Source organism: Crassostrea angulata, chromosome 2 (assembly GCF_025612915.1).
Source record: "Crassostrea angulata isolate pt1a10 chromosome 2, ASM2561291v2, whole genome shotgun sequence".
Classification (NCBI taxonomy): domain Eukaryota; kingdom Metazoa; phylum Mollusca; class Bivalvia; order Ostreida; family Ostreidae; genus Magallana; species Magallana angulata.
This window is the reverse complement of record NC_069112.1, coordinates 16,706,070-16,731,376: the sequence shown is the minus strand read 5'-3', so window position 1 is coordinate 16,731,376 and position 25,307 is coordinate 16,706,070. Positions and strand designations below refer to the sequence as shown.

General features: G+C 36.2%; 2 protein-coding genes across 4 annotated transcripts; both read right to left on the bottom strand.

The window, feature by feature from the left end:
- Positions 1-365: 365 nt before the first annotated feature.
- LOC128171874 (hemicentin-2-like) lies at positions 366-10,265 on the bottom strand. 3 transcript variants are annotated; one of them, XM_052837647.1, is made up of 16 exons: positions 10,055-10,265; positions 7,791-7,871; positions 7,210-7,365; positions 7,043-7,094; positions 6,416-6,495; positions 5,744-6,076; positions 5,330-5,468; positions 4,864-5,133; positions 4,498-4,779; positions 3,920-4,032; positions 3,406-3,547; positions 2,730-2,996; positions 1,984-2,050; positions 1,433-1,493; positions 553-663; positions 366-433 (listed from the first exon to the last, which is right to left on the bottom strand). In XM_052837647.1, exons 1-15 carry the CDS (start codon positions 10,184-10,186, stop codon positions 556-558), a joined length of 2,283 nt encoding a protein of 760 aa, XP_052693607.1. In that variant the 5' UTR covers positions 10,187-10,265; the 3' UTR covers positions 366-433; positions 553-555. The 3 variants fall into 3 exon arrangements, with proteins under 3 accessions (XP_052693607.1, XP_052693608.1, XP_052693609.1); XM_052837648.1 differs by having other exon boundaries at positions 366-414; XM_052837649.1 differs by having other exon boundaries at positions 7,791-7,868.
- A 1,425-nt stretch (positions 10,266-11,690) lies between these two features.
- On the bottom strand, positions 11,691-23,352 carry LOC128171077 (zinc finger protein 473 homolog). The gene is made up of 3 exons (XM_052836832.1): positions 23,263-23,352; positions 19,384-19,533; positions 11,691-18,163 (listed from the first exon to the last, which is right to left on the bottom strand). The coding sequence occupies exons 2-3, from the start codon at positions 19,529-19,531 to the stop codon at positions 15,192-15,194; spliced, it is 3,120 nt and encodes a 1,039-aa protein (XP_052692792.1). The 5' UTR covers positions 19,532-19,533; positions 23,263-23,352; the 3' UTR covers positions 11,691-15,191.
- Positions 23,353-25,307: the final 1,955 nt, after the last annotated feature.

Genomic DNA, 25,307 nt, shown 5'->3' with positions numbered 1-25,307 from the left:
ATTTTTTTTCTTATTTTTTGTTAAATATATTAAAAACTGACAGTTAGAAATTTTGCTTCTGTAAAGTTTTATTATAATATATTTGAATAGATTTAATTGGGGAAAAATAAATTCAAAATTGTATTTCACTACTAAACCGAATGGGCATTTGCGCTATCTTATTCCCCCATCTTCTTTGATTTTAATTTGTGGGCTCAAGTAGAAAATTAACAATAGAACAAAGTAACTGTTGCTTTATTGTATATTTTGCTTTCTTACCTATTCAATGAATTCATAATTTACATTTTAAAGAAATGCAAACCCCCTATTTGGTGCTAAAGAAAAGGGTTTATTTATTAAGTAAGAGCAATAAGAAATAACAGAAATTCAACAACAAAAAAACGTTTATTGCACCACCGAATACCCATCTTCACCCTTCAAAACAAAGTTTGAGCTGAAATGGCAAATATTAGAACATACATTTCAAGGAAACGTCATTATAGACAATTGTAGTGTATATGTACATGAATTTGCAAAACGATGTTAATTAACATAATCAGAATCTTTACGTACCCGTTAAGGCACCTGTATGGTGGCGGTAGACCCGGATGTTGTCCACGTGACAACTCCGCCATTGTTTCGTATCGCCCCGCTCTGAAGTCCTCTCAAACACACGGGGTCAGACTGAAAGAAGAATTTCTTAAGAACAAGGTGATGCAAAGTTACCCTACTGTTAAGAAACATTTTTCAGCGACAGGTAATGTTCGCGATATTCGCGGGCCCATGTACATTTTGATTAATTATTTATGCAAGAGAGATCGCTTTGAACCACGCAATTCATTTATCGCTTGCGACAAAAAATATTGTTTACTGCATTTAATTTTGAATTCATTCTGGAACTATTAGAAATAACATTAGAGTGGGAAGGATAGATTCACAAATAGCCAGACACCATAAAGTATAATTTGATATTTATTCATCTATAGCAAATTTGTCATACAATTATGGCCTGCAATATACATGGACTAGAATGCCGAAATCGTGTGCATATTAACCTAGTTTTAGATTTTCTTACAGTAAATAATCAGCTCTTATATATAGCTAGAACTATAGTGTGCAACCATTGTGCCTTTTTGATGTCATAATTTAGAATTCAGTGGGGGAAATACAATGATTACTACAAGAAAATTTTAGAGAACATTGAGGTGCTGGTCATTGAGAAGAAATCATGCGCGGATCTGGGGCGTGAAAGGGGGGGGGAGAAGGGGTCCTAGACACCCCTTCCCTTGTAAAAATTGATGATTTTTTTTTCAATTTCTCATAGTAAAGTACCGAAAATAGGTATCAAACCCCACCCCCACCCCAACCATCCCCGGAAAACACAATTTTCCCTCGGACCCGCCCCCTCTCAGGAAAAAGTTTTTTTGGATCCGCGCATGAGAACGTAGCTCACCGCTGGAAATGAGGTGGTTCCATCCACCACTACTTGCTGACATCCAGCCGGGCATTTGGCTCTGAAATGTTACAACAAAATATTACAAAACGATGCTGTTTGCATGGTTCGTTTTGGGTTTTTTTTCTACACTTTACTTCAAAGTATTAGTAATTTTAATGGTTTCTGTAGCACTTCACATGCAATAGTGCCTCACGTGATTTTTGTTTTTGTTTTGAAAATTCAAAAACCAGTATTTGTGTGATTTCTACACGAAAAGTTTATGCAAAGTAAATATCGTTCATTTTAAATTGATGTGAAATGGCGAAACCAAGAATTTTAAAAGTAAGCTGAAATCAACTTATCTGGGGTTTTTTTTTTCAAAAAACATGTGGAGTGAATTGTATTGAATCATTTGAAATAAGACTCTGTGTTTTATTTTTTTTATACACAAAATTCATAAAAGACTCAATTGTCCAGTGGACGTGATCTTGCATTTTCTAAATGTGAGCGAAATGCACCTTCTGATATAGGGTGCAAAATAAGGGAGGAAATTTAATGAAATGACTTACCCACAGAGTTTGCCGGGGCATGGAGTGAATGGAGCATCGCATGTTGTTGTTCCTTTGTCCTCGTATACTTAAAATGTAAAACAACGCCATTATTGTATAATTTTTCAAAAAAAGCGATTTTTAATAAGAGTTTGGTTAAAATAGAGAGGAAATTTGATATTCGATTTTGTCCGTTGAAATAGAACTTTAAAGGTAACACGTTTTTCACTAGTGAACATATTTGTAGTACATTTATATCAATGCATGTATGAAAGTGACCTCGATCTACTGAATGCTTTTGCATAGTTATTAAAGCAAAATTATAAAATGACATCGCAATCAAATTTCTTAATAAAGACGTTTACTAAAATTATAGGAAAAAGGAGACAGAAAAGTTCAAAGACACTGGGTAACAGTAAATAAGACCATATTCTTTGGCTTCATTTCTTGCAAAATAAAAAAAGCGGGGGGAAATTATGAGAAAAGAAAAAGCAAAGAAATGTTTTCTTTAGTTCGTTTAAAGTACTAAAAATTAGGTACAGTCAAATTTCGTTATCTCGAACTAGATAGAACTGTATAAAAACTTTTCGATATCCGAATATTCAAGACACCGAGGGTAAAATGCCTAAAAAATAAGTGGTTGGGACTTACAAATCACTTTGACATACCCATTATACTCAAGATATCAGTGTTTGTGATATCGATGTTCAACTGTACATGTATAGCTAATTGGTTTCAGTAGAGCAGTAGTTACTATATATAGTTACCGAAGGCTGTCGCGTTATCGGAGCCGTACAAATTGGTGGCGACACACATGTACCGTCCGTAGTCCGCCGGCCTCTGCACCGACAGCACCAGCAGGGTGTTGTCTGGCAATACTACGTGGGTGGGGTCAGGTGACACGGGGGTACCGTCGTGGTACCACTGGACGTTAAGTGGTGGCTCGCCAGACGCCTTGCAGTCGATGGCGAAATTCGTAGAGGTTGGTTCTATAGGGACCAGGTGGGAGCCCGCAATCTCTGCTTTACCCGGTCCTGAAATACACACAACAGTTTATAAGGTGAAATATATGACATACATATTGTCAACGACAATGAGATGAGACGGTCAGAACAGGCGCTCTTTGAGATTATGTAAACCAAGTTTCATTCGCGTGCAAGAATTTTTTGAGGTTTTCGATAACTGCTGTAAGTTGCGAATATTTCTCGTCTACACAAATATTTATGTTGTTTTGAAAGATTTTAAGCACAGAATCCAAGATGTACGATAGGGTTTTACTATGTTACACCAAGGTGAGATGAAATAAATTTAACTATTTATAAACGATACAGTGTTTGTTACAAGTGCCCGTTGAGTTGGATGTACCAACAGGGTGAGATGAAATGAGATAAATTGAATGACAATGGAACAGGTGGCCTGTGAGATGTAGGTTATGTGAGTTACCATGTACCACCAGGGTAACGACAGAGCTGGCCGTTCCGAACGAGTTGCTGGCCTTACAGATGTAGGCCCCGGCGTCCCCAGTCTGGACGTTCAGGAGTATCAGGTCCCCGTTCTTATCCTCGTAAGCGTTGTTTACGTTAGGCTTTAAAGGAAAAGAAAATGACATGGTTAAATGTCAACAAAACAGAAATTATCTTGTTCGTAACTACTGATCAAAAGTGAACAAATTTGCAGAAAATTCGTCGTTTCTATTTCTCTACAGTACTTGCAAACTGTCTTAACATGCAAATAGTAAAAAAAAAAGTATACAATTCAACAAAATGGAAGAAAACACTTACATGTACAAGTAGTTCCTATTTCTTTTCAATTACTAGTGTCACGAATTGATTTTTACATTTACAAATTATTTTAAAAGGTTTAAACAACTATACATGTAGAAGTCTCAAATTCGCTAATTGATCTAAATAAATAATATTTATACTAGACAGGTGCGCGTTGTTCTAAATATTCTTACCGGCGCTATCCAGGAGGTGGTAGGCTTGGGATCGCCCTCGACGTCACAATGGAGCTTGATGTTATGACCGACCAGGGCAGTGACAGGTCCTTGCTGTAACACCGAGGGCGGGCCTGAGAAAGATGACGTAACAAGCGTGTCGATTAAACTTTGATTGCATTTGGTATTACAGCATGCAGTTTTGATAGAAGTATATGCACATAAAAGGTATACAATTTGTTTTTCTGCTAGATTTGGAACAGACGTTACCGATAAATAACATGTATAGGGAAAATGAAAAAAAAAATATTATATGATAACCAATTTGTTATAATCTTGAATTTTCAAATACAATGGTAATTCACACTGTTTTCAAAGTCATTATAAAGACTGAGGCTTTTTTTAAAGGAAATGCGTTCATTTGTGACAGAGAGTAAGAATATACTCGAAATCACGTGTAATTGGACTGCTACACTTCTAGGAATAAACAAGCACGGAAACGTATGGGAATAAGAGGGACAATGACACAGATAGAGAAACAGAAAGAAAGACAAAAGGTTAGAGATAGAAAGAAGACAGACAGAAATTGAGTGACTGACCCTCGGTCACCAGGAAGGCGTGTTGTGACATTGTCTCTATCCCGTTGTTTGCCTCGCACACATATTCCCCTTTGTCCGACACCCCGACAGACGGCAGTTGTAGCTGGGATCCCTCGGGAATACTGATAATTCCGTTCGTGATTTGAGTTTTCGCGCCATTTTTATCAACGTGATACCACGTGACCGCAGGCTTTGGGTCACCATCGAATTTGCACTCAAACATGACGTTTTGACCGACGAGCAGAGAATGGTTGGCTATGTGGTCGACTATTTTAATGTGCTCTGTAAAAAAAAACATAGTGAGTTATCTCTCTTATTAGAGGGTCCATGTACCTTAAAGTGATACTTTATCATTACGTAACTTACGGTAGACATTAAGCTGGACTGTTTTAGATTCTTCTCCCAGAGCACTGGACGCCGTGCACGTGTAGGTACCGTAGTCTTTGTAGGGGTCAAGGTTCATGATATTTAGGGTATCCTGATTGCTCAAGGTCATTACCGTCCTTGACCCATTTCTAGAGGTCATCGTCCATTCCACAGTTGGCTTTGGGTGACCATGGGCGTCACAATGCAGTGATACTGATGTACCCTCCAGTGCATTGATGACTTGAGATGTTTGATTGAAATAAGGCCTTTCTGAAGAAAACATTGTAGATGCTTGAATCTGTTAAAAACAAAGTCCTTTTTCATGTAATTTTTTCACTCACTATCATCTTTCCCCATCTTTCTCTCTGCCATCTTTTCCTTTACACGGGCCATCTCTCTCTCTCTCTCTCTCTCTCTCTCTCTCTCTCTCTCTCTCTCTCTCTCTCTCTCTCTCTCTCTCTCTAACCTAAACTGTCACAACAGGTAGATGTTTGAAGAGCTGGTTGTACAGCCACCGCCTCGCCTTTGGGTCCCGGCTCACCCTTCTCCCCCTGAATTCCCGGAGGGCCTGGAAGACCGGAACCTCCTGCCTCTCCCTTGTCTCCCTGAAAAGATTTTAAGTAATGCTTAAAGATCTTAAAACTCTGTTTGAATAGGAAGATGTGTGTCTGAATCTGCCCCTCACATAACGCAGAAAACGCTTCAAACAAACTGTCTAGCATTCTGATTTCATTTTTTTTTCGAAAACTTTGGAAAGAGTCTGTTACGTCTGAAAAATCTGACAATTTTTCTTCGACAACATTAGGGTGAAACAAAAAAAATAGATAGACAGATAGATAGATAGACAGATAGATAGATAAATACATAGCTTTATAGATACCTTCAAACCGGGGAAGCCCGCCTGACCTTTGGCCCCGGGGATTCCTGGTGGCCCGAAGTCTCCTCTATCGCCCTTCTGTCCCAACATCCCAGGGTCACCAACGCGACCTTTGTCACCTTTAACCCCTTGAGGTCCAGGGGCGCCGTCTTTTCCGGGTTGACCCTGTAACCCCATGTCACCTTTATCACCCTTCTCACCCTTGACCCCTGCTGGTCCACTAGATCCGGGCACACCAAGGTCACCCTTTTCACCTTTGACCCCTGGAAATCCAAGCATGCCGGGCTCGCCCTTTTGACCTTGAAGACCAGGTGCACCGCCATCACCTTTCGACCCCTGAAAATAAACGCACAACACCGTTCACGAGAAACATTTTCATTAATATTCCTTCTTAAAAGACTATAAAAAGTTGACAATTTGTTCAAAAAATGTAATTTAAGAAGGTTTTTTTCGATCATCAGTCTAAATTTCATTTACTAACGATGCATGAATTCATAAAAATTCATCAGTTTTTTCAAACAAAATTTTTGTTGAGCATTCGGGTTTTTCAAACAAATTAAATTTAAGCTATACTTCATTGCACAATGGATTCAATTCGGAGTTTATGTCACAATTTGGTTGAGATTCGGTCCTTATCGCCGGCTGACGGGGCTATCAATACACACGTGACCGTACCTTCTCACCTGGAATTCCAGGGGCGCCCTGAGTTCCTGGATTTCCGGTTATCCCAGCATTTCCTTTCTCTCCCTTAGGACCTGTAAAATATCACGCTTTCCCTTAAAACGTACAAAATGCAATACACACTATATGTAAAAATGTATTTTTACAAGAAGATACTTCTGCAAGAAAGTTGTTGATTTTACGGTTACGTGCAGAAAACACAATTTATGTAAGGTAAACATTTATTTGACTCACAGGATTTGAAGAAGCAATTGCAAATTTCATGATATATGTTTAAACAAGTATTGGTGAATAAATAAAAGTGTCCATAGGCTTTCCGAACGAATACGCAATAGTAAATCCTTTTGAAATTTGTACACATAAAAAGTGAAACAGTTCCATTACAATATCTTTTAATTTATTAATAATATAAAATACATAGATTGTCGACTAAAAAGCAATTAATATGTATACATGTAACTGATAGCATATTATCAACAAAAAATCTTAAAAGTTTACAGTGAAAGAAAAATAATAAAAATATTTCAATTTTAACACAGAATTACTGTAGTGTCAATTGTATATTAATTTTTAGGATATACAACTTTAAAAAATGACCCACACAGCAAATATAATCCATACCTGGCAGACATATTGTACTATTTTGTCCACAGTACTTGTTGAAAATGGCCAGCTGAAAAGTAAATAGGTCAATTATTTTGTGGATAATTTGCTTTTAAAAGAATATTATATGACATTAGACTTAAGGTCATGATTTGTTTTTTTATTTGCATTGACAACTGGCTTACCTCGGAGTTCGCAAGCTGTTCAAATATTTGCGCCATTTCGTTACCAGATGTTCCCGATTGGCGGAGTTTTCGCGCCCTTTCGGTGTCGTCTGCTTTTAAGAAATCGGCGACCTGGCTCAAGATACTACGAATGAGTTCCCTCTCACTTTCTTTTGTCTTGAGAAAAAGAGAAACGCTTAGACAAAATTTATGTTTGTAGCTTTTAAAATGATCTGATGGTAAGACAAAATTTTAGTGTTTATTTCATTAAAAAAAACACAACTTTTCCCTTATCAAATTCCTATTCTAAAACATGACTAAGTATGTGAACACATAAATAGAACTTAACATGATTCTGTCAACTCTGAATTATAAATGCTTTATTTCATAACGAATCTCCGACGAAAAATGCCAAGAACTATTCAATTCATTCCCCGGTTTGCAGCAACTGACCTGAATCGCGAAAATAAATAAATATCCACGAGTAAAAGATTGTTCGCGAAAGTCGTGGAAATTTATGGAACGCGAAAAATACACGATTTACAGTAGCTGAGAAATGTTCTGTTTGAAATTGTTCTCTTAATGAATAAATGTAAACTGACCTCCACTGCTCTTTTGATTCGGTTTCCATCGATGCCGCTAGTGACGTATTCAAAGTGAACATTTTGCTGTCCATTTTGCTGCTGAATAGATAGAAACAATTCATTAACAATTAAACATACATGTACGGATATCACAGATAAAGAAAAAACAATCACGAACAAAAAAATACAGAATGCATCATCGGATTCACGATATTTTAAAATACCAACCACCATGTTTAATTGAACTTTGCAAAATAATGCTTCAATAAAAAAAAATGCAGCTACTGTGAAATAATCAGAAAGCGAAGTGGACCGAAAACCCTTGGCTAGCGAAGTTGGATATTTGTGGATTTCATGAAAACCACTCACCAAAATTTACTTATTCTACACGAAATCTTTTAATCTTTATTTGACATTAAAATGAAGTTACGAAATAATTTCCTTTGAAACTGTAAAATAAACTGCGTTGTGATCCACGAAATATTAACACCATCGAATATAAATAAATCAGCAGTATATCAACATTTATGACTCTGACATTAATATTTACTATTTATAAACGTAGGAGGTCTTAAAGTAACTAAAGTGGGACAGTATATAGATTGCAAATACACATCAGAGTCCGCAAGAAACCAGAAGACCAATGGATTAAGTCGGTGCAGGTATTCAAACACATTAGAGTATTTGAGCTTAATTCAATTAAGGCAATATATAGTGTCACGATTAATTTCTGGGCCGATTGTAAATTGAATAGATTAACCTAATGGGCTCAACTTTTAAAAATGATATAATGCAATGAAACTATATTCTATATCCTATGTACATGAACGTGTACCTACCCACAGACCTTTGTGGAAATGGGGTGGAGAGATACAAGGAAAAAAATACACAACTTGTTTCGATTTATTTATTTTAGTCGAAGGGTTAAGCATTAGATTTTCATAGAATAAAGTTTAAATATATGCATGTATATGAAAACACCACTGATCATTTAAAAATGTATGTGAAAGAATGAAGATGACAACAGTATTGTACATTTAAGCACGAAAACTTTTTAAAGGTATTGAACGTTAACCTTACAGATTAAAAAACTGAAATTCAAAAAAAATAAAGAAAAAAAATAAAGATGAATCTCATGCTATAACTTTATATGGTTGTACTTTAAAGAACATTTAGTCATAATATATACATGTACAAGTACTGAAGATGATATCTTGCCAAACGTTGTAAGATCAAATACATAAGAATTTCTCTCAAAGAAACATTCGCAGTGCATCTATCGAGACTGATTCGGCCATTATAAATCCCGTCTCTTTGTACATTGAGATATTGTATACACACATGTACAACAGTCGAAGTCGGACATTGATAATAAAAATTCCAACCCTTTTGAACCAAAACATCGTTTTATATACATATAGTGCAAGGTGGCTAACAAATCCGAGCATTTTTAACTTTGCATCCCCCCCCCAAAAAAAAAATACTTGTTTTTAACGCAAGATGAATATGAAATAATTAGTTTCAAAACACACTTTTATAATACATGCATGTACAAAACGATTTGTTAGGATATATATATTCGCTACATATCCATTCCTTTTGAAACAAGACATCCTTGTACACACATGCAAGCCGAATTGGTACAACATTGGTTAAATAGTCCATCCTTTTGAACCAAAAAATCGCTGGTTATACATAATTATTTAAGACTTTTTGTTAAAGAACATTAGCATATTTTTATACTAGTACTGTATTACCGCATACTGTGGTTTCATAAATATTCAAGGGCGTCAATTTTCGTGGATAAAGTGAAAATAACAGTTTTTAGGATACGTAAATTCGTGGCCAATGATCCTATCAATACAAAATGTTAGTGGAGATTGCACTTCAATGAACATTAACTTTCATGGATCAACTTCACAACGAAATCCACGAAAATTGGTATTCAACGAATATTGGTGAAACCAAAGTATATCAATCGGTGAAATACTGTAAACGTATTACATTTGGCTGTGTTTTCTATTTGGCGCTTTTGGTGGAATGCAGCGTCCGCTAAGTCTTGAGAACATCGCTAAATGCCATGCATATATGTTTAAGAATAGTAACAACCAGGAATACGTTAATTCAAATCCTCGCCAACTTGTATAAAAACTACTTTTCGCCAAATATCGTACACGCCAAATGTAATACGTTTACAGTATCGTTAACATGTACACATATATAAGTTACATCATTGATAAGAATGTACACATGAACCTCTCCAACAGACAGTACACCCTCACCTCTAAGTGACGGATCCGTAACTCGTGATACACAGACACACTGACAAAGGCACACAGATGGAGGATCCCCCCACACACCACTAGTCCCAGGGACACGGTCCGTGCCGTCCCGCCGCCGCCATTGGTCCGCATGGTTCCTGGCAGGCGATAAATATATACCACTGACTCACAGCTCTCTCAGAAGTCTCGATCCCTCGCCCCCTCGTGTCAAGGTGCCTTATCTATTATGGCGACCTTTTTCTCTGTGGAGAAAGTCATTTAGTGTCTCTACATACAGCGGGTTCCAATTGTTTGTGTGATATACTTATAATGTCGAACATACAGCGTTGACGGCGGCTCAAACGTACTAATATACCAGTACATTTATTATGCATTTTTGCAGAAAAAAGTAACAAACGTACATTTATATCTGCAACAATGACCCATTAAAACAAACAGCCTGTAATATTTTTCATTCAGTGTATATATTCCTCTTCTGTCTGCATTGAAAAATCGGTGACGTTCATATTTCACTGACGTCAAACCTGATCACTGTTGTGAACATTAGGAGACACCTACTGCACCTAGAATGCATCTTTGATGATAACATTTTTTTAAAAAATGTCTTTAGTTGTCAATTTCTATGTTATTTAAAACAATTATTCGCATAATTATCATAATCGTTGCATGCCACGTATACGCGCTATTTAGTCCACGTACGTTCAAGTCTTTGGAACAAGATCTAATATGTATTTGGTTTCAACCAATCACAATTCCAGATGTTACCTTATCTGTTTTCAGCCAATCACATTGTTCGGCTTTATCTTATTCGTCCCTTTTAACCATTCATATTGCAAGAGGCTTTTTATTTTCGCCCATTTCGTTCCTTTCGTCCTCGTTGTCATACAGCGGGCAAATTTAAGACTGGGCAAATTCTATTCCCATATCATCTCTCTTTAAACACAACTGTGTATGGGCGAATTCAAGACGAGGCAACACTGTTTGCAAGTGTAGAGGGCGAAAATTACATGGGGCGAAAATAACTCCGTTTACAGTACTTATCAAACCAAGATCACAGTTACTATTCATTTATGAAGGCCACCTTTGTAGCAACGCGAAATGTAATAGCACAAAATGTAATGACGCAAAATGTAATGTTTTTTTCAGCTTGCGTTGTTATATTTAATTCGCGTTGCTGCGCGCCGTCTTTTTTAAGACGGTAAGGAACTTCTTTCCGAAAGAAACAATTAAATTTAAATTGTGTTGTTTATAACACTATTTATGCCCGACAGCGTATAGTCCATTAGGTGAGAGCGCCATGCCGCATCGGATCTACCGATCTAATCAAAATTACGGTAACTTGAATGTATAAAAACTCTACGAAGCGGTTTTACAAGACTAACAATTAGATTGCTTTTTTGCAAGCCGTTAGTTGAAACCCGACTGGGACTTCTACAAAAACTAACAAGGAATTTCCAAAATGCATTTAAAAAATGGTCAAATATTGTATTTTAAAACAATGATTATATTTTTATCAAAGTGTACTTTCATCAACATGAAAATTGATGTTTCATACCACTTAATTATAAATTGCCTTGAGTAACACAGTTCAGTCCTCGTGAAAAAGAAAAAAAAAGACAACACAACTCGGTTCTAAGGTTAAAACATTTATTTTGTATAAAGAAATGCATTTTTGGAATAAATTCCAACTATTATCAAATTCAAAATACATGAAGCAACATATTTGTTAATCTTTTTAAAGAACTTTTAAGTTTACATTTTCGGCACGGTTTCAGACTAAAAATAAAAAGTTGGCAGCATTAAAATAGCAGTTACGTCGCCAAAGTGTTTGACACCGGCTTGCTCACAAGTTTTCACTCAAACATTTAAACATGCCTCCATTTATTCTCAAAAGAAAGTAAAAGAAATATGAAGTATTTCGACATTTTGGTCAACTGTATGCCATCATTTTAAAAAACACTACCATTTCAATATTAATCTTCAAAATTTTATACGATTTCAAAGGGTTAAGCATTACAAAAAAAAAAGAGAATTTCATTGGTTGGTATTTTATAACATTGCGTATTTTTTTTTTTTTAGATATATCAAAGAAGGTTAAATTCTGGAAAAACACCACAACCTTGAACATATCATGACCTTTATGGGCTTTCTCAACCATCCGATACCAAACAAATTGCTCGAATAGTTCTATTGCTAAATAATTATTCGACATGTTTCCTTTGCAAAGAGAAAAAATTGTCATTTTCACCAAAAAAGGCTCCGTTTTGAACACTTTAAAATCAATGAATAAATGAATGAAGTAAACTATCAATTATTCAAATATTAAAATATACAAAAACAAGATGAAAACAAATCTTAATGCCTGTAGTTGACAATCAAATAAATGTGTTGTAAGAAAACAAATAAAGGATGAAAATAGCAGTGTTAACTAAAGAAACGACTCTACTATCTAAGCTATGGACATCAACAAATGCTATACAAAAAACATGAACAGAAAAATGCAATCAAATAAAAATACATAAATATGAGCATTTCAAGGGGGTAAGTTCTTATGGTAGAACAGCTTGCTACAAAAATAAATTACAGGCCAATTGTAAATGAGACAGCAGTTATTCCAATGGCAAAACTCTGGGTTCAAAGCTCACGTCTTATTGTTGGCTTTGGTTTTCAGATTTTCGTGAACGAATATTAAAAAAAAGAGCTAGAACATTTGATTGAAGAGGTAAAACCTCCGTGTTAGGAAAATGCACCTTGTCAAATTTGAATTTATAAAAAACATACATTAATCCATAAGTGATAAAATTGCAAATAGTTTCTGATGCAGAATTTCAGATAATTAAAAGTGAAAAAAAAAATTCTTTTCAGCCTAATACATGATATAGACAAATGTGTCATTTCTTTTAATGAAAATATGGGATAAAGTTCAACTTTTGACATATACTTCCATAAACATTCTTATCATTATCTTCCGCATACAACACAAATCTTTTAAGGCTCACTGAGATCATTAAAAACAGTTCTATCTACAATATGAATATTTTTAAATAGAAATTGGCTTTCAAACAAAAATGTTTGAAATTCTAAAAAGAAAATACTAAATACACAAAATATGTATAAAAACACTGTTTACTGAGCGTTTGCTGGAATGCTAAATATAAACACAAAATAATGGTACTCATTGGATGAAGGAAAATGATATAACAAAACTTCTCATTGGATGATGATGTAACAGATTTTCTGATTGGACGAATATTTTGTACTACCCTCTGATTAAAAAATCAGTGACTTTGTAGAAATTAAACTCTGAGATCACTTTGTATTTTACAATGACAATTATTCAACATAAAATTATATAATAATAATATGTACAAAGGGAAATAAAGGGAAATAATCACACACGATTCGTAGCCCATCATAGGTAAGTGCATTAGTTCTATGTGGGAGTTAAAAAACATATGCTGGTTAGGGACAATGCTTGATACATAGAAAATCAGACATTCACATTCATAGCATAATGAATGCAAAACAGGAATTTTTTTCCCAAATACACAATCTTTCATAGCAAGTGTTGAATTCTTCATAATGACATTTACACGTACAAGCAATTGCAAAGACATTCACAAACATGCAACTTTTTTACAAAAAAAAGAACAAAAAAAAAAATCAAGCAAAGTTGAAGAACAAATCAATTCTAAAATGGTCAATATAGAATTGGTAAATGATCAACTGATCACAATAAATACAATATGGGCACAATGAAATTAATTGCAGACATCTTGGCAGGACTCCAATTGACCTGAGACAGCATATAAACACTGGACTCCATCTACAATAGCTAAGTTTGGGTACTGGAATGATAAGTATTTCCATCTACTTATTGGCATATCCCTCCCTCCCCATTCCTCTTAATATTAGAAATTTCAAAGAGCGAAGTTGTCCCATCTAATTGGCTTGTGTATCACTCCAACATTTATTAAAAAAATAAATAAAAAAACAAAAATTAAGAAATGTATACATTAATCTAAGATGATACAAAGCATAGTTCAGGGAAATTTCATAGGAATTTCTTCAGTTGCATTGAATATTCTCAATATCTGGAAGCTACATGCTGAATAGTTGGGACTGTTGTGTATTATCTATGGCACAGTTTACAGTCTGACTAGCTGGAATTTCATTGAACAAATTCACAAATCCCTCGTTTTGTGTCCAGTGTTTCAACTTAAATTAAAACATGTTTAATTAACTATACACATCTTGCATTTCAAAAATGAAACTTATGACTCTGTTATTCAAAAATCAGGTCACTTAACTGAAAGTGAAAGTAGTCGCAAAAACTAACTAATCTAAACACATGACTAAAGTACTCTCGCATTCTACTCATTTGTAATCTTGCTGCATTATTATAAAAGAGGATTTCCGCCATCATATGGCAATATAAACACATATTGGAATGTAAAGGCGAAAATATTCTCCACAATTATGGCACACAAAAATATCTAAAAAGAAAAAATATATATATTATTGCTATAGTTTTTGCTAAGACAAATATCCTTGCACACGAAATTGTTGTAAAAGAAAAAAAATCCTGAGTTCCAGAACAATTCTCACTCTGGGTAAATGACTCGTTGAAATGGGGATGAATTTTTTTGAATTGAATGGAAATATGATTCACAACTCAAGTTACATTTCACAAATCATGGAAGCTTTATAGACGGTTTTTGAACACAAGTCATTGTGAACATTAATATGCATAATCGTACGTTGAGCAATTGAACGGTTTGATTTAAGCAAGACAGTGCTAAATTCAATCATTTGAACACAAAAAATGAACATTTTTTTCAATTCTTTTAAACAGAAATTGGATGTTTTGGCTCTCAAAAAAAATCCTCATTGCAGATTTTAAAGGACTATTAAATGTAAAATACAAAAAAATCGTGAAAACCTCATACATAAACTCGTCAACATCAAAGGCACATGAAACAAATTTCCAATGGACATTTGGGAACTGGGACAAATGCAGTGGCAAAAATCAATAAATCACAATCATTAGCAACCACATGCTTCATTCCCTTGAATGAAAAATATAAAATGGCTGAATGTATGAAAATCATGTTTTGAGCATTACATTGGCAGTAAATTATTTTTCGACACTCAAGTCAATTGGTGCAGGCGTTTCACCACTAGGGGTCTGGAATCTGCCTGGAGGGACAAGGGGGGAAAAAGCCTGGGGCTGGGACGTCTTCATGAACATGTTCATCGGATTTCCAAATCCAAAAGGTGCGGGTGGTGGGGTCCCAGGCATGGTTGTGACTGGGATATTGGCCTTGGTCCCTTGAGCGTTTGGGTAAGCCTGACCTGCCATGGCATTGGCAAACATAGCCATGTGAAGACCTTGGAGCTGCTGCATTTGCATAAGGTACATTTGCTGCACATCGGATGTAATGTTCGGCATCACCATCGGTGGATTAGGGACTTGGGTATTGGGACTTGCGGAATGAACAGTGTCCGGATTTGGAATGCTTTGGCTGTCCATCTCGGCTTTCTTTCTGCGTCGCCTTCTCTTCTTTGGTTTCTCCTCTCCAACATCTAGCTTCTCTTTCTTGATTGTTTCCGGACTCAGGATGTTTTCCGGCGGACTGGCTTGATCCGATATCCCAACTGCCGAGTCTGAAGACACGCTGGAGCAAGGAGATGAAGCAGATTTTAAACTTGTATCTTTCCCACCTGGCCTGGAGTCTTGAGATGAAAGATCTGTGTCAGTAATTCGACCAACATCTGGAGATATTCCGTAATTCTCCGTTTTCATACAAGTATCCTGGATTTGAGCTGGATTGAAATGAGTGATGATCTTGTCGTCTGGAATAGTGACTTCCTTCTCGTTTTGCATGGGATTTCTAATTGGATTTTCCTGAGTATCTGGGTGAGACATTGTGTCCATGGTGGATGATGTTTCAATGGATGGAACACTTTGGCTGCTGGATTTTGTGAGAACTTCGATAGTTGGAGTAATAGATCTAACTTCGTTGTCACATTGACTAGATGCTGAGGATATGGGTGAATATTGAGGGGTTGATGAATATTCAACAGGGGGCGGGGTGTCCACTGATATCTGACTCACGTTGGACCTTGGCAGTGATATAGCAGAGTCAGCTTGACTGACATTGGAGTCGCTTCTCGGTCGAACCAAATTATCCACATTTCCGCTGTCGACACTTGCAGAAGATGAGTTGGACGGACTTTGAATTTTACAGAACAATTCTTCGATCTCAGCAGCAGATGGAATGCCCTTCTTTCCGTTTTTAGCATTGAGATCAACGGCTTTCCCGATCTCCTCTTCGTGCTGCTTTTCAATGTGTTTGTAAAGATGACTAGTCTGGGTGAACTCTCGGTGGCAGAACTTACAGGTATACGGCTTGGAGGTGTTGTGCATGCGCATGTGGATGGTCAAATGATGGCGGTGAATGAATGCCTTTTCGCAGATGTTGCACTTGTATGGACGGACTCCCAGGTGCATTTTCTTGTGTTGCCGAAGAACGCAAGCTTTACTAAAGGATTTCCCGCACACGTCGCAAGTGTGAAGCTCGTCAGCGCTGTGTGTCTTAACGTGGCGCTGAAGTTCCGCATTATCCCGAAAAGTCAAGTTACATACGCCACACTTATATGTTCTTTCCCCCGTGTGCGACCCGATGTGCATCTCCAAATAAAAGACCTCATTGAAGCTCCTCCCACAGATATGGCACTTGTACGACTTTCCGCTGTGGACGCGGAGATGTCTTCGCAGGTTGTTGTACTGACTGAACTCCCTGTCGCACTCATTACATTTATAGGGCATGCTCCCAGTGTGCGTGGTACGCATGTGCCTCTGCAGCTCATAACTATCACTAAACTCCACCTTACAAATTCCACAACTGCACGACTTCTCGTTATGAAGTTTCATGTGGTTATGGAAGTTCCCGACCTGTGAGAACTTCCTACTGCAAACCTTACACTCATAAATCTCCACAACCTCGCTCTTTTCATCTGAGTGGCTTTTCTCATCAGACAGACTTCCCTTCCTTTCCACGTTCCTGTTGCGACGGTTCGGGTTTTGTGTGCGGGGCGCTTTCGTCTTCTCCGTTTTCGGAGAAGCCTGCCTCTGTGGTGACATCTTTGGACTGGATACTTGGGCAACCCTCGAGGGCAACGGTGAAGAGGGCATAGCATTCACTTGTGGAATAAAGCTGCCATTTTGCTGACTCGAGGTCATGGGTGGCATGAACATTCCTGAATTCATGTACATCATTGGATGAGGCGGAAAGTTCATCGGCATTGCAAAGTTTCCATACATGTTCATGTTGATAGCTGGATACATTGGATGCTGTGTCCCCGGATTCATGGGCATTGGTGGATAAGGTAATCCGTTTTCCTTCTGTGGCATGCTTGGAGGGGCTTCACTGTATAGAGGACCGGGCTGGGCATTAACAAATTCTTTGGGTTTTGCGGTTTCAGGGGGCACCTGCCCTTGAAACTTGGAGGTTGTGTAAAGAAGCTCCGTCTTTTTAAGCTTCTCTCGGATTTCATGGTTCTCCTGATCGATTTCCCGCTTTGCTTTGTCGATGATTTTCTCGTACTCTTTCTCAATATCATCTTCCTGTTTCAGTTCACCTTTCGTTTCCAGGTAATTTTTCCTCTTTAACTTCTTGTGTGTGTAAGACATGAACTCGTCTTCAGGGGCAGGACTATTGCTAGCTGTATCCAGCAGTGCAGGAGAAGTACTTATCACTAGCCGGTCCTCCTCATCATCATCATCATCATCATCTTCATCATCATCACAACTATGAAGATCCTTCACCTTATCCCCAATATTTCCACGAAAGCCATTCCTGGAACTCTCTTCTCGACTCTCTCTTCCCTTGGAGCTCTGGTCTTTCTGAGAAGCTTGAACTGCTTCAAGAATCTTTCGCTTTTTGGGATGAATAGCACCGCTGTCTTGCTTTGGACGGATACTTTTTTTCTGTGTATACTGGTTTAATTCAGTCCGTAATTCCTCTGTGTGGTCACACACTATGTGCTGCTGGAGGCCAAGAAGGGTCGAAAATTTTTCTTGGCAATGCCGGCATCCGTAAGATTCTACAAAAAGAAATTTCATCACTTAGTAAATTGCTTTTAAACATCCGCCCCATATTTTTATACAAATCAGGATGAAAATCAAAACATTAATAATTTTATGGGGCCAAATTTGTTTTTAAACATGATTCTCAACAAATGAAATAAACTCTTTCACTTCCTGGTGGTATGTATTCTATGCTAGGTTGGCCTTTAGGCGTTTTGACCTTTATCATATTTAAGATAAACAAAATTGTGGAAAATGGTTGCAACTTCATGACTTTATAGAGACAAAACATTTATTCAATTTTGTATGAATTACACTTTCAGTGAAAAAACAAAACAAAACAGGGGGGTCAAAAGGGCTTTGATCATATTTGTTAAGAGAAATAATAAGTACATTTAAGCTTTGACAAATTACTTAATTCCCATTCATCATCAAGAGTCAACACCCTCCCCTGCTCCTCTCAAGAATGTTGACCCGAAACATAATAGCTCAATGTGATGCATAATGAAACTTTTATACCGTATATCTAGCTTTCATTTGTGAAAAACAAAACCTAGTTACATTGACATATATAAGAATTTTATCAGAGAAAAAAAAAGATCAACAGTGAGTTATATGGACAAAGCCCCTAGGAAGACTTGAGAATTATCCTACATTCTGATTATGGAACACATAGTTAATTGTAATATTTTACAGGTTTTATAAATGTGTCCATTGATCAAAGTCTGACAAGAAACATCAATGGTTTTCAAATAAATCATAGACTATTCTCTCCCATTTTTTTTTAAATCAATATTTTTTGTCCGTCATTGAATTTTTAACATCTTCTTAGAATACTGAATTTTAGGTAGCAATGACACTGTTGAATATCATAAGAAAACAATTTACTGCACTTGGCTGATACATTGAACTTTTCTCATTTTCATGAATATCATTTATTTTATTCTCAATTCCCCATCCAGGAACAAAACTGTTTTTTAATTTTTAAAGAGGTATAAAATAATAGGATCATGGTATGAAAACATGCATTTGTTTATAGATGAATGCATAAGAATTTTTTAAAGGATTGCAGAGATTTCCTTCACAATAGTATAAAGAAGTCAATCAAAAGAGGCATGAATATTCATGATAATGAGAAAATATCCAGGGAGTTGGCCCCTAGTCAGTATGTAAAGCATACGCAAGACAGGCGGTGGGGTTCTGGCAATATGTTGTAAGTCAAGGCTTGATAATGTACCATTTTTAACATTTCCGTCACTGCTGATATTCCGAGGGAGGTTGCTTTCTGGAAGAGTCCTTCCTTTATACTTGTCAATCATGTCTGTCACCATGGTTACATCATGCTTGAGCACGCCCATAGTTCCGCCTAACACTGTGTCCATCATCCCTGAAACGGAAAAAAAAATGTAAATAAATGTAAGTAAATGACTGTCTGTGATTCCCTACAGACACATTATCTTTACATAATTAATTTTTTTTCAGATACAGTATAATATATTCTGCAATGAATTGACATATTTAATAAACATGATACATATAAGGATTAGGAATCATATTTTGAGTATTATGAGGTGATAATTTCGGTTGGGGCGTGATCAAATCCAATAAAGCCCGAAGGGCTTTATGATAGATTTGATCACCCCCCGACCGAAATTATCACCTCATAATATTCAAAGAATGATTCCTTATTCCTTACAATTATAAGTTTTAAGCCATCGTACGGTTAAATATTCAAAAATAAATAAGCAAACCCTGCTGGCGCCTCAATTTGGCGTCATTTGTATTATGGTGTTATATAGTACAAAATCAATACGTAGAGTTATCACAGGCAAAGACACTGGAAAATGTAAATATAACCCTATAACTAGTATATAGTTGAACTGTCATTATACATGATTTAACAGTATCGGTATATAAAAATGTAGCCTATTAAATAAATTCATGATTCAAATGAAATCAAATGTAAAATTATAAATGTACGGTACACCATAAATTATGTTTTGTTTGAAATATTCATCAACACTCTCCCATAACATATAATAGCTAATGGAGGAAAAGTCAACAACTGAAATGTTAGCCATTCCAAAATATTTTGAAAATTAATGTGATTTTAATAATATAACATTATGGATTGCATCCAACCCATAGATTTGTTAACTGTGACATAAGTAAACCTTGGGGTCATCAAACAATATGTGTCATTTTTGGTAACATTGATTACAATCCCTCTTGGGATATTTTGCTTCACTTTGGCATGCAATATTTTGTCCCTCTGAGCTCCATGATAAACGCTTCTCTTAATCCAAGTCAACATCTGTTTATCGACCATTATAATTCAGTTCAAATATATTTTTCTGATAATTTTAATATGAAATTCAAATAAAAATAGATTAAAACTTTTTATTTGTGAAAAAAAACCCCAACATTCAGACCTTAAATTATATCATGTTTAAAAATTACCATTATGTCAAAAAATCTTCTTTTTTTTCAAAGTTAAAGATGCAGTTAACATCTATACCTTTACCTCTAGTTTTCACACTAGGTGTAAATTTCTTCACACATCAAAAATCTTTCCTTATTTGAACTTTTTCTCTCCTACTCTGATTTTTTTTTTTCATATAAAGGTGAGAAATAAATTTTTGTTTACATTCATTATTTGATTTTATAACAGCAAGTTAATTATAACCAATATTAAAGGTAAATTGATTACAGCTGACTTTTGCTTGAACATGACCCACAAACAAAGGGGTCGACGTTTTCCCCCTGCCCCAGTGTATAGAAGTAACAGAGTGTATTAGATGACATAAGACAAGCAGTCCCAATGTTGACATAGCTAACAGCCCTCCTCACAGACGACCATCACAATACCCCTTGGTTGAATCATCTTACATAACCGAATTAATCCCAAACACTAAAAACCCTGGTGATGAATTTCTCAACATAGACAAAAGGCCCCCATTGTGAAAGAGAGAGAGAGAGAAAGAAAAGAAAGTCCATATGCTTCCAGGCATGTGTGTGCATATACATCTGTGTGTGTGTGTGGCCAGAATGTGTGTATACATGTGTGAATAAACAAACAAAAAAGCAGGTGCCCCCTCCCCCTTTTCCACTGCTATGACAAAAGGAGAGAGGAAATAAAGAGGCACACAACACAAAGGACCCAAGATAAATACATTAATTGGTGCAGCTCAATACATTGTTGGCCTTTTGTGGATGTATTGAGCACAAACAATAGCACTGATTAAGAAAAGCCAACACCTCCCCTCAGGCTTGGCTTACACAAAAGACGACCCAACCCCATTGTTTGTGAGGGGAAGGATAATTGTCTCCCTTGTTTTTTTAACCAGTGCCTGGTCATTAGTCATACACTGGGATTAAGACCTGGACTTTTTGTTGTGTTCTCATTTGTGTATACCTGTTAGCTTTATTCTTACATAATGGGTGGATTTTCATGATAAGAAAATTGCTTAAAGTCTTAAAAATAAAATAATGATCATATTCGTTTTCTTGCTTCTTGTGATAAAACTGTTACTGTGTTTCTTAAACTTTAAATCACTTCAAGAGTTCAATATGTTTAAACTTTATTGCTTTTTAAAACCACAAATAAAAAGTTTCCAGACTAAGGAACTATTGTTAAGGTTAGAGTTTTTTTGGTTTTCATTTTAGTAAAATACCAATGAAGGTAAAACTTTTTTCTATTGATTTATAACATAAATTTTTATATTATCTCATTTTCTTGTGTAAGAACACACAAAAGCAAGGTTAAAAAAGATGATGTAACAGAAATAAGTACAACATTCCTTGTGTTGATTACACAATCTTCCTGCTAGTTACGGAAAGGATATTAATAATTATAATTAATGTCTGTGTACCCCTCTCTCTTTGTGTGAGAAAAATGTCAGTTATTGAAATATTGGTCCTGGGGTATTCGTGAATCAAAGCAATGATTAATGTATTTTTGTCCATTTAACATCATGAGAATTTAAGCCTAAGGTGCTAAAAACTACAGTCAACGGAAAATGTGTACTTGATGTCAAGACGGAAATCTAAACCATAAAATGATACACAATGAAAATTCAGCATGGTCATTTTGAAATAGAAACCTTGTATTGTAATGAAATCTAAATATCAAACAGGTACAACATTATCATGATTTTTTTATTTATAGCATTATAGAAAATCTATTTTAATCAAGGAATCCACGCCATAAAATAATTCTTAAACCACATTTTTAAATAATGAAATTTATTTAAAAAAATGAAAATGAGCATATAATTTTTAAAATCAAATCCATGTTTGGCAGGAAATATTAAACTGAACTGAATTTGTACTTCCCCTACTACTATATTTTCACGAGTGCTTCCCACACTTTACAGAAACCTCAAACAAAGGATAATGGTTCTTGCCGTTATATTTCTTTTTTTTAATCCGAAAAAAGGAAGACTACACACTTCATTTTCAATCATCATCTACTTTCAAAAAAGTACCAAAAAATATAAATGAGTTATTGACTATCATGAGAAAAAAAAACCAAAGTTGTTGACCAATTTGCATAAAAAAAGTTTTTTGTTCAGAATTACTCAAAGTATTCTTTTTCTCTTTAAATTAAAACAGCATTAAATTCATTTTTTTTTTTTTTTATATTGAACTCGATGACTAGACTGAACACGCCGCTGTATGTATGGCAGCCTTTGCACCCTGACTGGAGGGGGAGTTCTTTGTTTATTCCCGATCATCGACCTTTGTGATCACTCGCTATAAGTCGATACACAAAACCGCAGATAATGAGTCCGAGCCACGTCATGTGAAACTATATCTCAAACTAACCCCCATTACAAATCGCTGGGCATATTCATCGCAGAATAAGTCGATATCCAATTATGATGCATCCACTTTAGTTAGTCATTTCTGTGTTTAACCAATACACAGGAATTCTACGACTCACATGTGATTTACCTGGGCATCGTTGTTTACATTCGACGCCACATGCATTACAATGAAAATAACTGCATTTGCACTTCGACAAGGCATATGATTGCATCTATGCATTACGTGTAGTCTGAAAGAACATATTCTCGATTTCCGAAGACCAATAAATAAAATTAAACTTATTTACCTGACCGAAATCCTTCCGTTGTTTTCTCTCGAAATCCATTCTTCTTTCTTACTCCACTCAGTCAGCGTCCACCGTATGCTTGAAATTTAGTCACTTCTTTGTATGTAAGAAGAGTTTTGGAGACTAGGATTTTCTTTGTGCGAGACGCGTGTCTTCTGACCAATCATTTTGTTCGTTGTATTTTCGCGCCTCCTTTAACAGAGGGCGTGGATCTCTTTGTTTATAGTTCTCAACTATACAGTTTCTAGTAGTACTAATATAGACTTTAGCTAGACGCATAGGCGTCGGAACCGGGGGGGCTAGGGGGGGCTTAGCCCCCCCACTTTTTTTGCAAAGTTATACCTAACCATTAGAAACATAGCATGATAGAGGGTTCAGCCCCCCACTTTTTCTCGCAGGGCAGATTATTGTTCCTAAATTTACCTTGAAAGACTGAGAAGTTAGATTCAGAGGCATACTAGCCCCCCCCCCCCCCCCCCCCCCCCCCCCACGGATTAGGAATTTCCTGATTTTGGAAAAAAAAATTTGGGTAAGTAATTTTTTGGGGGGAAGTATAGGTATACCTATATTATTACTTATTAGGTTTGTTACTGACTGTTTAAAGAAATTTGTGGGGTCGGTAAAGTCCATAGAAGGCGAGGCGGAGCCGAGCCTTCTATGGACTTTACCGACCCCACAAATTTCTTTAAACAGTCAGTAACAAACCTAATAAGTGTTTTGTTTTGTCGAGGACCTAAAGTTTGATATGTAAACAAACGTTTGTGTCGAAAATCAGTTCAAATAACGTTACGTCCGCCATGTTGCGCTATAAATTTTGACGCTTGCCTTTTAAAGAAATTTGTAAGGCAGCCACGTGACGCGTTTCATCCAATGACGTCGCGACATTCTAGTCCGAGGCAAAACAAATATATATATAGGTATACTATACCCCCCCCCCCCCCCCCCAACGGATTAGGATTTCCATGATTTTGGGAATAACTTTTTTTCTGAGGATTAGTCTAGCCCCCCCCCCCACTTTCAATTTGCTTCCGAAGCCTATGAGACGCATTATTTTCAAAAGAGATATCCCACAGGATATCATAAGGAAAAAAGATGGACATGCAGGCCTACATGTATAAAAAAGACAAAGAAAACTGAAGGGACCCCCACATCCTCCCCCCCCCCCCCCATGGCAATTTTCTTATTCCGTATCCAGGAGTGGGCCCGGGAATAAAACGTGTGGGAATAAGAGTATTTGAGTCTTACATGCCTTTGTTTAAGTTAATTAAGGGACACGTGTATACCCGTCCATATATATTAATGTGGAAAAAAGTACACAATAATCAAAATAATCTAACCGTTTTAGATCACAATATTTTGGCCACAAAATATTCTTTTAAAAATATTGAAAAAGTAAAAATTATAATAGTTCTAGCGGGATTCGAACTCATGACTTACGACAAAGCACCAACTTAATTACCCATTGCTCTACGCTAAGGGGAGGGGGGGGGGGTAGAAAAGATTTATAAAATGACACTTGATTTTATTGTTTATTTCGATCGAAAATACATCACAACCTGGACGTGTCCCATACCACCTTAAATCAAAATTCTAATATAATTGTATGGATGGGAAGAAAGGTACACGTATGCATGTACTTTCGATATACATAATTATGTCAAATGAAAATAAAATGAACCGCGCGCGCAATATAAATACACACATACATAAAAAATGTCCACAAGAACTTTCTCTGCAGATCAATAAATTCTTGATTAATCACCACAGAAACATTTAATTACTATTATATTAAATAAGTATACGAACGTGAATATCACCCAAATATATTAATTCCTTGTACAAATGACCTTGATTGTTTAATCTGACAAACATTTTAATTCCTTTAACCCTGTCTTTGATATCGTAATCCTCCTATATAAAGCTGCCAATCAATTAATTGATGGACAATAGAAGAGTGAAATTATCTGAACAGCTGTGAGTATTTTTGGCATAATCAACTTTTTCTTTAGACCCAACCCCCCCCCCCCTTTTTTTTTTAAAGAAAT